Genomic DNA, 14,020 nt, shown 5'->3' on the forward strand with positions numbered 1-14,020 from the left:
AAAAAACTTGTGTGAAGGTTTTTTTTTATTGATTTTACAGATATCCATCTACTGCAGATCAACAAGAATTAGTCAGAAATATTGCTGAACTTTTTCCTCAACTGGAATGTGATTCTGAGAGACCTGAAGGTGCTCCATCTTCGGTGAGTATTGTAGGACTGTTTTCACTCACTATATAAAACATGTCCGTCCGTCCGTATGCTGTGAACACCGGTTGTTGCTATACGCAGTATCAATAACAATAATAATACTTGGACCCAACTGGGTTCACGCTTCTTTCCGCGAAGTTATCAATGCCGAAGATACGGAAAAAATATAAAATATTAATTTTTAGCTTGTTAGGAAATAAATCTATTACATTTCAACAATTCTTCTTAAAGTGTTTTCAAATTTTATTTCCGAAATTCTAATAGTTTTCTTTGAGGTAGGAGCGTCAAATTAACGAAATTGAGTAACAGTTACTCAGTTTGGCCAATTCATACTGTATTTGAAATGAGTAACTCACACACTCCGTTGTTATTACTCTAATCTAATTTAGATCTACTTAGTTTGGTACTTTTATGCAAAATGTCAAAAAGTGAGTAATCAATATGGGTAACATTTACTTAGATTTTAATACTGACCATGTTAACTCAGTTTTGAGTTATCATCTGAAGAACAGTTGGCATCGCGCCTATTCATTGGCTAGCAGTAAGTATTTAAGCTGTCATCGAAACAACAATTTCTTATCGCAGAGGGTTTGGAAAGATATATCCCCATGTGCCCCATTCAAAGAAGCCATTTAGACTGAAGACACGGACGTGACTTTAAAACATTTATAAAGTTTTAGTGTGAAATAAATATAAGTTTTCGAATGTTTTAAAATTATTTTATTCATTGGGTCAGGTTTACAAAAACCCACAAACATAGAATTTTATTTTACTCAAACTGGGTATTTTCTACCCATTTTATTAATATCTGGATTGCCTAAGTAGAGTAGGTTTAGCTCAGTTTTTGGCGTATGGAAGCTTTACTCAGAAGTGAGTAATCGCAAAATACTCAGATTAGGGTACCTCCACTTTCAACAAAAATGAGTGTTGGGACCAGTTGCGAACGGATGCAAATTGGGGGAAAAATTCCAAAACGGGCCGATCCGGCAAAAGGCTACTAATTCTTATCACAAATTTATTTCACGTCTAGTCTTATTGGTGGTACAATTTCAACTGAGCAATAAAAAAAGGCGAGTGCTTTTTACAGAGACGATCGAACAATCGCTCTCGTTGATCGGCACCAGATCGAACGATCGCTCTCGTTGATCGGCATCAGCCGTTTTGATCGATTAGTTTTACACCGCAGTGTTACATAATATTGAGCTACAACATCGCCGCCACCTTTGAGAAATGTAATTTTCAAAACTAATCTATTAACAATTAACCAAATACATTAAACTAATTTTACTGTTCTAAACTTTTCTTACACAAAATATCTTCGCCCTCCATTGGCAGCAAACATATTCTCGTCACCGGTCGAGTTATGGTACCCCGGTTGGTACGCAGTGTGACTACACGTACTAAATCGTCCTTACCGGGATGTACAGCGACTATGCGTGCAAGCGGCCACTTCACTGGAATCTGTAGCTCGTCAGTTAGCACTACCAACCTGCCTGGTTGAATGCATCTGTTGGGATGACAGGTTTTGGTATCACGCTGCAACTCCTGCAGATATTCGGTCCGCCAATGGTGCCAAAACTGTTGGTAAACCTTTTGCATGCGCTGATAATGGTCGAGACGGCTTGTTGGTGTATGGTGCAAATCTTTTTCAGGGAGTGAATGCATGGTACTTCCGATGAGGAAGTGTGCCGGGGTAAGCGCAGAAATGTCGTTGGGATCTTCACTAAGCGGAACGATGGGTCGCGAGTTCATACTCGCCTCTATTTGCGCCAGTATAGTAGCCAGGTCCTCAAATGACAATTTAGAATTCCCAAGTTGTCGATAGAGCTGTCGTTTAGCCACCTTCACCGCCGCCTCCCACAAACCTCCGAAGTGTGGGGCCTTCGGCGGACTAAAGTGCCATGAGATGCGTTCACAGTCTCGATCTGTCATAATTTGCTGTCGCTGTGATTCGTTCTGAAGCATCCTGTGAACTTCCTCCAATTCGTTGGCGGCTCCTTCGAAATTTTTGCCATTATCCGTGTACAGATCTGTTGGCAGTCCGCGACGGGCAATAAAGCGGCGCAACGCAGACAAGAACGCATTCGTTGACAAATCGCTCGCCAACTCGATATGCACCGCCTTGGTGCAAAAGCACACAAAGATACAAATGTACGCCTTTGTAGCCGCAGCTCTCTTGTGCACTGGTTTTAAATATAATGGTCCGGCGTAGTCGATTCCAGATACCGAAAACGGGCGACTGGGCGTAATTCGATGCAATGGAAGTTGTCCTATCTGTTGGGTTGTGGATTGTGGTTCGGCTCGAGCGCATTGATAGCAGCTGCGGATGACACTGCGAACAAGCCTTCTGCCGTGCAAAGGCCAATATTTTTCACGCATAGCAGCGAGGGTAAGGCGGCCGCCACCGTGAATAAGTGAAAGATGATAGGACTTGGCAATGAGGTGTGAAAGAGGATGATTACTAGGCAGGAGCGCAGGATGCTTCGATAAAAATGGCTGGTCTGAGAGTCTAAGTCTCCCTCCTACTCTAATGATTCCCTCAGGGTCCAAAAATGGAGTAAGCAGTCGAATTGGCGACTGTTTTGACACTATTTTATTAGTTCGTAGATCTTTAACCTCTGGCTGGAATGCGTCCGCCTGCGCTAGTTGAATTAGCTTTCGTTCGGCAGATAATATGTGCTCAACTCTTAGCACAGCGCTTTGAGGAGTGCAATGAACCATCGATGGCTGCGTCCGCGTCTTGCACCGAATGTTAGCTATAAACCGCAGAACGCAAGCGAAAGTACGAAGCAGGCGGTTAAACGATGAAAATCGAGTGAAAATAGGATTGATTTGGGATGGTTTAGTTCTGACAACGGCAACGAACGTTTTGCGCCTCTCTTTCCCTTCTACGGGATAGTCACAAAGCCTTGTGTTAGGCCATTCATTTTCAGGGCATGATAGCCATTTGGGACCGTGCTTCCAGGAATTACTCTTCAAGAAATCGTCAACATGCATGCCACGAGACAAAAGGTCTGCGGGATTTTCAGTACCAGCGACATGATTCCAAAAGGCACGATGGGTCAAATCTTGGATCTCAGATACTCGATTGGCCACGTAATTCTTCCAAGTGTTGGGCGGTGAACGTAGCCATTGTAATGTGACGGTGGAATCAGACCAAAAATATGATTTTGTAGTAGTTATCTGGAGCGCTCCAACAACTCTGGCGTAAAGTCTTGCCGCCACTTGAGCCGCACAGAGCTCCAATCGGGGTAGAGTAACTCTTTTGAGCGGTGCAACGCGGGTTTTGGATGCTAGGAGTTGAATGCTTATTTGACCCACAGCATTAATGCACCTAACATACATGCATGCTCCATATGCAGATTCAGACGCGTCTGAGTATGTGTGTAGCTGGATAGAAGCATTTGGTATGAGAGCGTAACGACCGACACGGAAATTCGCAATCTTTGGCAGTTGAGCAGTGAAATCATTCCAATAAGCAGCAATTTCTGCTGGAACTTCGTCATCCCATGCACACGGAAGAAGCCATAGTCGCTGCATTAACATTTTTCCTTTGATGGTAATTGGTGAAATCAACCCCAAAGGATCAAATAACTGAGAGATCTCTGAGAGTATAGAACGCTTCGTAGCTGGACCATTTCGTCGTCGAATCTCAGAATCAAAGCGAAACTGATCGGATTCGGGTTCCCACGAGATACCAAGTGCCTTGACCGTTTCGTTGGTATCAAATTTTATCGATGACTGGGTGCCTATTTCTTCTGATGACAAACCTTTGAGAACCGACAATTGATTGGAGGTCCACTTCCGTAGCGGAAAGCCACCCTTGGCTAACAGCTCACTCAATTCCGTCCTTAATTGGATAGCTTCAGCGACTGATTCGGCACCGCCAATGAAATCGTCCACGTAGAAGCTCTTTTGAAGAGCTGCCTTTCCAAGCGGGTATGCGTTGCCTTCATCGGCAGCCAATTGCTTGAGGGTGCGCGTAGCAAGAAACGAGGATGGAGCTAGGCCGTACGTGACCGTCATCAACTCGTACGTTTCGACAGGTTTCATAGAATTAAATCGCCATAAAATTCTCTGGTATGGTGTGTCATCCGGATGAAGTAGTATTTGTCGATACATTTTGGCGATATCGCCCACCAATGCCACTGGAAATGTTCGAAACCGAAGGATTATTGATAGGAGGTCATCCTGCACCACAGGACCTACTAACAGTGCTTCATTAAGAGACGAGCCTGTGGAGGTCTTGGCCGACGCGTCAAAAACCACGCGTACTTTGGTCGTTGTGCTGGTTTCTTTGACGACCGGATGATGTGGGAGGTAACATGCTTTAGGCGGTTGCCTGTCGTCCCCTCGAACAAGCCGCATGTGTTCGAGGGAGAGGTATTCTGCCATAAACGTATGGTACTCTTCCTTTAGCTCGGGGTTAAGTTCTAATCTCCTTTCCAATAGATTGAATCGTTGACGTGCCATGGATTTTGAGTCTCCGACCAATTCATCGAATTTAGAGCGACGGGGCTGACGTACTATATAGCGTCCATTGGGTGTTCTTTCTGTAGTAGATGAAAATAGTTCTTCACACTGCTTTTCTTCTAATGAATAATCGGACCGCATTTGCAATTCCTCAATCTTCCAGAATCGTTCAATACTATCTTCTAGGGTGAATAAAGATACTGCCACAATGCTGCACGGCGAATTCTGCTCTGAAAAATTGATTTTGTTGATTGAGCCAGTCACAATCCAACCAAACACGCTGTCAATCAACATGGGAAGAGGTTTCGGTAGCTGAATTCGGTTTGCCGTTTTAAAAAATGAAAAGAAATGCTCGATTCCAAGAATCATATCGATGGGGGCCCGTTTGTGAAACTGTGGATCTGCTAAGAACAGATTTGAAGGAATTTGCCACTGATCGACCATAACGTTGTGCAACGGCAGTTCAGGCGTAATTTTCTGTAGAATAAGAAACTCAGCAGTCATTGCGAAGCCTTCCTTTCGCGATCCAACCTTCACTTGTATTGACTCCCGTGCACGTTGACTTTGGTTACCAACCCCTTGGACAAGGATGTTTGTTTTGTTCCGCTTCAACCGAAGAAGCTGGGCCATCCGTTCGGTGATTAGGTTCGGTTGAGAAGCACAGTCAAGTAAAGCCCGCGCCAAATGCTCTCTGCCATATCGATCAACTACTACGACGACAGCCGTCAACATAAACACATTTTTTTCCGTCTCATTTGGTGGCGGGGTACTACCAGGCTCCGATGTTTTGGAACACGATGCTGCAGAAAGAACCGATGTGGAAGGATCTTGCTTTGTAGCCAAACTCAGATTAATAGACGCACGATCAGGTTTTTTAGAGCACTCTGGTAGCCGCTCTGGACGGGTATGATCAACATTATTATCGAAACCAGCATGGAGTAGGGAATGGTGACGTCTTCGGCAAAACCTGCATGTATATTTCGATGCACAGTTTCTAGAGAAGTGGTCGCTTCGGAAACAATTGAGGCATAATCGCATAGCATTGACAAGACTCAGGCGGTCAGCTGCATTCATTCGTTCGAATTTGGCACACTTTATCAAAGGATGGCGCTGCTCACAAGCATAACATTTGTTGGTTGAATTTTCTATCGCGGTTTTGTTCACTGGTTTTGATTGGGAAATATTGCGACTTGCCGAAACATGAGAAAAAGTAGCAATTTGCGGTACAGCTTGTTCGTGGTTTACAGAAATGGATTCGAGAACACGAATACGACGGTGTAGGAATTCAATGAGCGCTGAATATGATGGATTCTCAATCGTTGAAGCATGAACCTCCCATTCCTTGAGAGATTCATCTGGAAGGCGGACACAAAGCAGATGTTCAAGAATAGTACTCCATGCATCTACTGGCTCCCCAAGTTGCCGTAGTATTTTAGTGTGGCGTTCGAATACGTCGACAATCCCGTGCAACGTTGAAGCGGTTTCCTTTCGCACTCGTTGAATCTCCATCATAGCATGCAGATGACGCTTCTTTAATAAATACTCGTTAGCATACCTGCTAACTAAAGCTTGCCAAGCCAGCGGATAACTTGCGGCGCAAATAGCAAACGACTCAATGACCTGAGCTGCTTCTCCCGTTACTGCGGATTTAAGGTAGTGGAACTTTTGGATTGCCGGTAGGTCTTGGTTAGCATGTATTAACGCATGAAATGTGTCGTGAAAAACTAGCCACTCTTTGTAATCACCGTCAAATTCCGGTAATGTGATTGTCGGAAGCTTGAGACCCTTGAGACTAGAGGAAACCATAGGGGGAGAAGGCTGGGTAGCGGACGTATCAGGAATATCTGATGGCAGTTTGGAAATTAGACCAGCCTTTATTCTAAAGTATTGGCCTTCAAATTTTGCACGGATTTCATTATTTTGTGACATACCCTCGCTGCTCTCTTCCGTTGCCTCTAATGCTGCTTGTAGTTCGTCCAGCTCACGCCAAATTGTGTCCAAGTTCTCCAATCGTAGCGGCACTTCGAGTTGATCCCTTTCATCTTGATAAGTAGTTATGAATTGGCCAGCGCGCTCAAGTGATGATAGTAACGCCGTTCGTCGAAGCTCCAAATGACGCGTGTCAGCCTCGTTTTCCATGTTGATGTAGGTTGATATTCTGGGAAAAATTAAGACCAGTAGCACTGGGGGATGTGTACAGGGCACTTGGACAGGTACGTACCTTCGCCAAGGCTTAATATGCCTTGAATATTTTTATTCGGCAAATGTGTGACCGCACACCAGGTATACAATCAATGGATTGGGTGAAGTGAGATGATATCGGATCGTAGCCTAATGGGAAAGCAAATCCTTGCCGATGAATGCCAGGAATAATCGGACAATTTTCCACTAATTGTTGGAATGGTTTCAATTCCGCTCCAACATACGATTGTCGGAGATAAGGAGGCTGCCAGTAAACGATTTTAGCCAGATCGTTTTATCCTTACTGCAACCGAAGCCGGCTCGGACCACACCGGCAGGAAAATGGGACCAGAACTCGCAGCATAGAAAACGAAAATACCAATCTAGAGCGCACCTGCGTACTTAAATCTTGGTTTGGACAGATAATTACCTTCTGTCGAGAAATTTTAGGCCTTGTATTACAAATAAATTGCACCAACAGTTAAATTGTTCACATGTGCTCGGCAATCGAAGCGATGGCGGAAATCTATTCACACTCCTGTGCACAATAGCGTCCAATTGTTCCTCAGGAGAATGGCGCTGGCAATCTTGGAGAAAACTTGGCAAGCGTAATAACCCAGCGTTGGCTTGCAAATCGCAATCCTGGTCACGGCACCAGTTTGTTGGGACCAGTTGCGAACGGATGCAAATTGGGGGAAAAATTCCAAAACGGGCCGATCCGGCAAAAGGCTACTAATTCTTATCACAAATTTATTTCACGTCTAGTCTTATTGGTGGTACAATTTCAACTGAGCAATAAAAAAAGGCGAGTGCTTTTTACAGAGACGATCGAACAATCGCTCTCGTTGATCGGCACCAGATCGAACGATCGCTCTCGTTGATCGGCATCAGCCGTTTTGATCGATTAGTTTTACACCGCAGTGTTACATAATATTGAGCTACAACAATGAGTGATATCTTACTCAGATTAGAGTAATGAAAAATAAGCGTGCAGGTAGTTTTTTATAGAGATAAGTGACTTTTCACCAGACTTCCCGTGCACGCGCTTTTTTTTTTCAAGCGACGAGAGAAATCTTTCTCTCGCTCGTAGAATTTCCATGTATGTGCGACGGGACGAGACACGTTACATGCAATTTGCAGGTTGCTCTTTCGTTTCTCTTTCGGTTCGGATTGCGATGCGCAAGGCGATGTTTCATCGCACTACGAACTAAGCGAGACGCCCGTACTGTACCTTATTGAAACTGTATATTAGAGAAATGACAAAGCACTCACCGTTGAGGAAACTGTCAACATCAAAACGGGCGAGCGGTATAATTTTGCATTGCCGTTATCCGTTTTGATGTTGACAGTTGCCTTAACGGTGAGTGTCTCTGCGTCTTTCTGGTGTATAGGCTGCCTACCGTACCTACATACGATATATGCCGTCAGACCCTTCTGAAGGTGTATATTACTACGATCTACGATTGTCTCCCAGGTGGTCTTGAGGTACGATGCTGGCCTAACAAGCCAGTCGTCGTAGGTTCGAGTCTCGGCACGGGAGAGACTGTTAGTGTCAGTAGGATCGTAGCGCTAGCCCCGCAATTGTCCTGTACACTAAACAGTCGGCTGCGAAGTCTGTGTATAAATAAACAGAAGGTCAAGTTCCGAATCGGAATGTAGCACCAAGGCTTTGCTTTATATTACTACGATCAGATTATCACGAACCTTCAGAACCTGATTTGCAATATCTATACACTAAGGTCGCTTTTTACGCGGTTTTTAACGTGAATTCCGGAATTTACGCGGTATTTTTTTTTTCTTGCGGATTTCGGTTCCTCTTCACTCGGATTGCAGAATGTACGCGGATTTTTTTTACGCGGATTCCGGAATTTACGCGGTTTTTTACGCGGCATGTATCCCCCGCATAAAAAGCGACTTTAGTGTACTCAATTCGAAAATTCTATCCAACATCAACATGTACTAGAAAATACAAACAATTTCAATTGTTTTACTATTTTTAACTCCCGAAAAACTTATGTTGTAATTTCAAACCACATTTTTTATCCTTAGAACTACAAAACAGAGATCTATCATAAGATAGTCAATGACATCTAAACCGACGAAAGGAACACTTCTGTTAACCAACGTAACACTGCATCCGGTGCATTTTCGTACCGTTAGCATAATAACTATAGTAACAAAACGTTCTTAATTCATGTTAACAAAAGTCGGATGAATTATTCATAGAATTTTGAATTGATGAATAAATGAACTAGGTTATATCATTGATAATTCTAATGGTGTTTTGATGCATAGTTACAGTTTCATAAAGGAGTATAAAGAGTGGTTGATCGGGTACTTTGTTTAGGTACAGATAACAGAATCCAAGCTAGAACAAAAAACTCCAGAAATCGTGTGTAAGATTTCAAAATCTTACTCGTTTGGAATGTCAACGACATCTTTCTGCAACTTGCGACTATAGCCACTTTAGTGATGGCAGCGCTGGATTAGAGCTGCCAGACGCATGAAAATTTTCACAAATAGTAGAGTCGCTGTTTTTGCAACGATATAACACTGTTTTTGTGAGGTTTGCGTATTTTTTTCATATCAACACTTCAAAAAACAAATTTATCGCAAATATTAACTGGGATTGAATAAAATTGTCGATTGCTCAAAATTTCTACATTAAAGTACGGCAACGTTTCTTATTGCAATAATATCGATAAGAGCTGGAAAACTATCGATTTTATCGAATCATAAAATGTTCCTAGCGCCACCATACTGCGTATTGCGACATGCTAAAAAACCGTTTCGTCTTTTTACACATGAAGCAAAATTAGCTTGGAGGTCTGTTATCTGTGGTTTAGGGTAGATCCATTTTCAACGAAATTGAGTAAAAATTTACTCGATTTAGAATAAAAATGGCCGAGCGTGTAGGGTGATCAGAGATGCCAGATGTTTTTGAAAAATCTCTGCAACTGCTCGAAAAACCGGAAGAATTTGGTCGAAAAGCGAAAAAAATCTATCCGTGGCAGGGCTGCTTTTTCTGTATTATAGAGTGCCTGTAAACATATAGAGTGGCGACACTGTCAAAATTGGAATAAAAATTATCTGTCGGTGTCATTCCAATTGAACAAACAACCTATCAAACACGTGTGGGGAAAAGAGAACGGATGTTCAGTGTCACCAGTGTTACCAGCGTTACTTTGGATGACACGGCGCCACTCTAGTTATATATAGGCACTCTACTGTATTATACTGATTTTTTGACCACGATACAGAAATTATACAGAATACAGGGGTGACATTGCGCATTTCGTTTCGAGTAACTCGAACAAAACTAAATGATCGCTGGTGGGCGCTATGTTCCATGTTTCTGAGTTTTTTCGACTTTGCAGGTTAGATGAGCCCAAAAACAAATGACAATGACAGCTCCTTTTGAGCGTTTCCCACATAGCCGCTAATGTGGCCGATTAGCATTAGGCAATTTACATTCGTACGTAAAAAGGTCGATAGTGGGTGATGGTAAACTCGTTTTTGAGATATACAGGCAAACTTCGATATAAGGTACATTTCGATTTTTAAGTTTTACCTTATATCGAATTGTACCTTATATCGAATCATGAAACATTTTCAACAATAGGGCTTCAAATACTTTATATTGTTGTCATTTGTCTACGTATAGTTTATTTTGGGAATAGAATCCAACTATGAGTGTTAATCAACTTGTTTTAAGTACAATTTGAAACGTTACGTTATTATCACTATTTTTTTCAACATTAATTCACATTCGTACAGACTTTTTATTGAAACTGCTTCTTTTTTTCTTCTTCTCGTTGTTATTTATTTTTTGTTCCGATCTATAAGAACCATGAATATCTGCTTACGGGTTGATAACTTTTTCAACAATTTCCTCGTCCTTCAGGATTTCGGAATCTGCATTTTCTTCATTTCATTTAAAAATGACCGTTTGAACTTACTTTTCTTTACACATGGCCTAAAGTTGCACTTTGCACACTGGTTTAAAACGTGAAAAACGTGATCGTCAACCTTTTGAGTGTGAAAATGCTATTTAAATGCTATAGTGTATTCGACAAAGTTTTTGTTTATCTTGAGGGGAAACTTTTGATGCAAAAAGATTTTTGATTAATCTGCTAAAAGTGCAATGAAATCAATTTATTTTAATTACTTATTAAATCAAAGTTAAGTCTTTAGCAAAGTTGCAGGTAATATTATGCCGAAAATTTTTGCTAAAGACGCTTTGATTTTATCCCTTGAATATTGACCACATACAGGTAGTTTTATACACACATTCTTAAAATGTTTGAAAATCAAAAAATACCAATCAACTTTTTTGGGTGTGATTTCAGAGGCCTACTATACAGTAAGATCGCTTTTTACGCGGTTTTTGTACGCGGGTTGCTTTTCTCCATTACTCAAAAACGGTACAAGATATCGACCTCATTTCAATCACGTTTCCCGTTTTAGGCCACGAGTGATCATAAATCAGTTTTCAAAAAAATTCACAATTTTTGGTGTGAATACTCAAAATTTAAAATATTGAATTTTGGTCTCTAGATTAACCACTATCATATTCAAACGAGGTTTCAACGTTATAGGACGGTTTTCTTTGTTATATTTGCAACTCAAAAAAGTCGTTTTTACGCGGGCTTATACAAATTTGGAACGCATCCCCCGCGTAAAAAATGACCTTAGTGTATTCTGAACATTTTTACATATTTGAGAAATACATCATTCTGCCGAACATACCTTAAGCATATTTCCAACTTTTTCATGGGTTTTATGATGTTTTTGATAAAAAATGCACATTTTTGAAACATTTCTAGCAATTCGAGTTCTTATAAAATTTTGTCTTTTCAAATTTCAAACAAATTCTCCAGGGATCAAACTTTAAGTAAATTTTTTTATCAGCTCCTCCGTTCCCATCAATGTTAAACCACGCTATATCATGTTTTTTCAGCAACATTGAATTTTTCGGACGGGTTTTCAAACTTCCGCTAAGTGTGGAGTATTTTATGGACACTCCCCAAATGATCAATGGTAACCAGAGACGTTGCAAGATAACCAATATATTGTTTATAGAAGTTTCCATACCAATTTCGGAGTTCTTTGTAACATAATAAAAATGTGTACCTTATATCGAGGTAAAATGTACCTTATATCGAGTGACGCTATATCGAAGGTACTTTATAACGAGGGTACCTTATATCGAAGTTCGCCTGTAGTTACACCGTGTTACACTTTTTACCTTGTAACTCTGGGAACGGTGTAGTACCGTTGCGAAAACGAATTAATAAGTGTCAATGAGCACTTTGATGCACACTTTTTTGTTGTTGCACTTTCAAACTGTGAGTCCATTATGGTGGGAAGTGCGCAATACTCGTCTTAGGGTAGATTCAGTTTTTACGATATTGAGTAGGATTTTACGAAATTTAGAGTTAAAATGATTGAACGTGTATGCGCACTCAAGCAGAATTTGACAGTTTTTCGAGCAGTTGCAGACTTTTCCAAAAACATCTGGCATCTCTGGTTAGGGCGGTTAAAACACGCTCCTTGGATAGTTGTATATTTTTTGAGCTAGTGAAATTTTCGAGAAAAAGAGTGATTCTTTTGAAATTTTAAAGCGAAAAAAACAAGTAAGCAACCTAAATAAAACTATTAATCAAAATTTACCGTTGGAAACAAAATTTTTTCTATGTATTTTGTGTAAACTTAACCTAATCACATTGAGTGCTTGTTGTTGGAATTAGCAAGTTGCGTAATTCGGTATTTTTCGTATTAATATTCATTTTTTTTTTCACTAGACCTTTCATATTCAAACAAGTGAATAATATTTCAACGAAATCATATATCAATGGATCAATTGTATAATATTTCAACGTGCATCACAAAAACCGTGAAGGTGTCAATTTTCATGTTTAATTTTTTATACCTTCATCATATTTGATTATTATTTTGTTGACCATACAAAAGATTTATGAACCACCAGTTAAAAATCACTGTGATAGAGCAATTTTGGAGCATTTTCAGATCTTTGTGAACATGGAAAACGTGTGAAAATGAATATATCTTTTATTGTTCCTGATTGCAATACCTCTCAATGTGTTGCCTTTTTTGTTGGTTTGGCTTTGATTCTGACATGTTCGATTGGCTCACAACCGGGCAAAAATTTTGAGCGAAATACGATTTTAAATTTCACATCTGATCTAAAACCGCTCATTTCTTTGGTATTTGATGAATTAAAAAATACATCTTCAAATATATGTACCTCAATGAATAGCCAAAGTAGCCGAACACTTCATTATACGTTAAACGTCCGAAAAAAATCACAAAAATTCATTATTTGTCGATCTTCCAAAGTGAGGGCCTCCTTGAATGTTTATTTGAAAAAAAAAAACAAGAATTAGTAAACCGTTCCACGAACTCTGATGCAAAGGTGAATACCGTAAGGCGCCCTAGTTCTGCGCGGTTCTTAATTCTGCGCACTTCGTATTAAAATGGTAAAAAATTTCAATTAAAAGCAGATTTTCAAATATGAAGTTTGGAAGTGATTTCCTATATATTAACTGTTAACTTTCTGCTTATGTTTCTTTTCTTACTAAACGGCATCAACATTTTGGTGCGAAGTGCGCAGAGTTAGGAGCCGCGCAGAATTAGGACGCCTCACGGTAGTAATTATAAGAAAATTTCTACATGAAGTAATATTTTTATTAAAGAAAACAATTTTTGAATCAAGGAGAGCTGATGAATCTGAAGATGAAGATTGGCGAACAAGTTTTCACAATTAAATTCCCTGATTTTCCCAGATATTCCCTGAAAATTTTCAGCATTCTGCACAAAAAAGTGCAACGTAGATGAACGCAACTTTGAAATCCCAGTAAAAAGTGTTCGATAGGATGTTAAACCAAACAATAAAGGTATCGCATCAGCCTTTTACGCTAAAAAAGCCGTTTTGGAACTTATAAACCGTTTAAAAAACCGCGTCTCAGGTAAAAGTTTTGCCTCGATTGTTTTTTGGTTTTCCCTGATATTCCCTGATTTCCCTGATCGAAAAATAAATTCCCTGACATTTCCTGATTACCCAGGCATTCGAAGAAGGATGATTGTTTTGATTTCTAATTAGTTTGTATTACCCATATTGTTTTAATTTGGTTAAAAAAAACATTTTTATTTTATCAAAATTAAATTGATTTTAGGAGAAGTCCATAAACTACGTA

At 40.3% G+C, this 14,020-nt stretch overlaps 1 protein-coding gene across 1 annotated transcript; it reads right to left on the reverse strand.

The window, feature by feature from the left end:
• Nucleotides 1–1,433: 1,433 nt before the first annotated feature.
• LOC129717184 (uncharacterized) lies at nt 1,434–6,969 on the reverse strand. The gene is made up of 2 exons (XM_055667032.1): nt 6,844–6,969; nt 1,434–6,780 (listed from the first exon to the last, which is right to left on the reverse strand). The coding sequence occupies exon 2, from the start codon at nt 6,759–6,761 to the stop codon at nt 1,434–1,436; it is 5,328 nt and encodes a 1,775-aa protein (XP_055523007.1). The 5' UTR covers nt 6,762–6,780; nt 6,844–6,969.
• Nucleotides 6,970–14,020: the final 7,051 nt, after the last annotated feature.

Source organism: Wyeomyia smithii, chromosome 1 (assembly GCF_029784165.1).
Source record: "Wyeomyia smithii strain HCP4-BCI-WySm-NY-G18 chromosome 1, ASM2978416v1, whole genome shotgun sequence".
Classification (NCBI taxonomy): Eukaryota; Metazoa; Arthropoda; class Insecta; order Diptera; family Culicidae; genus Wyeomyia; species Wyeomyia smithii.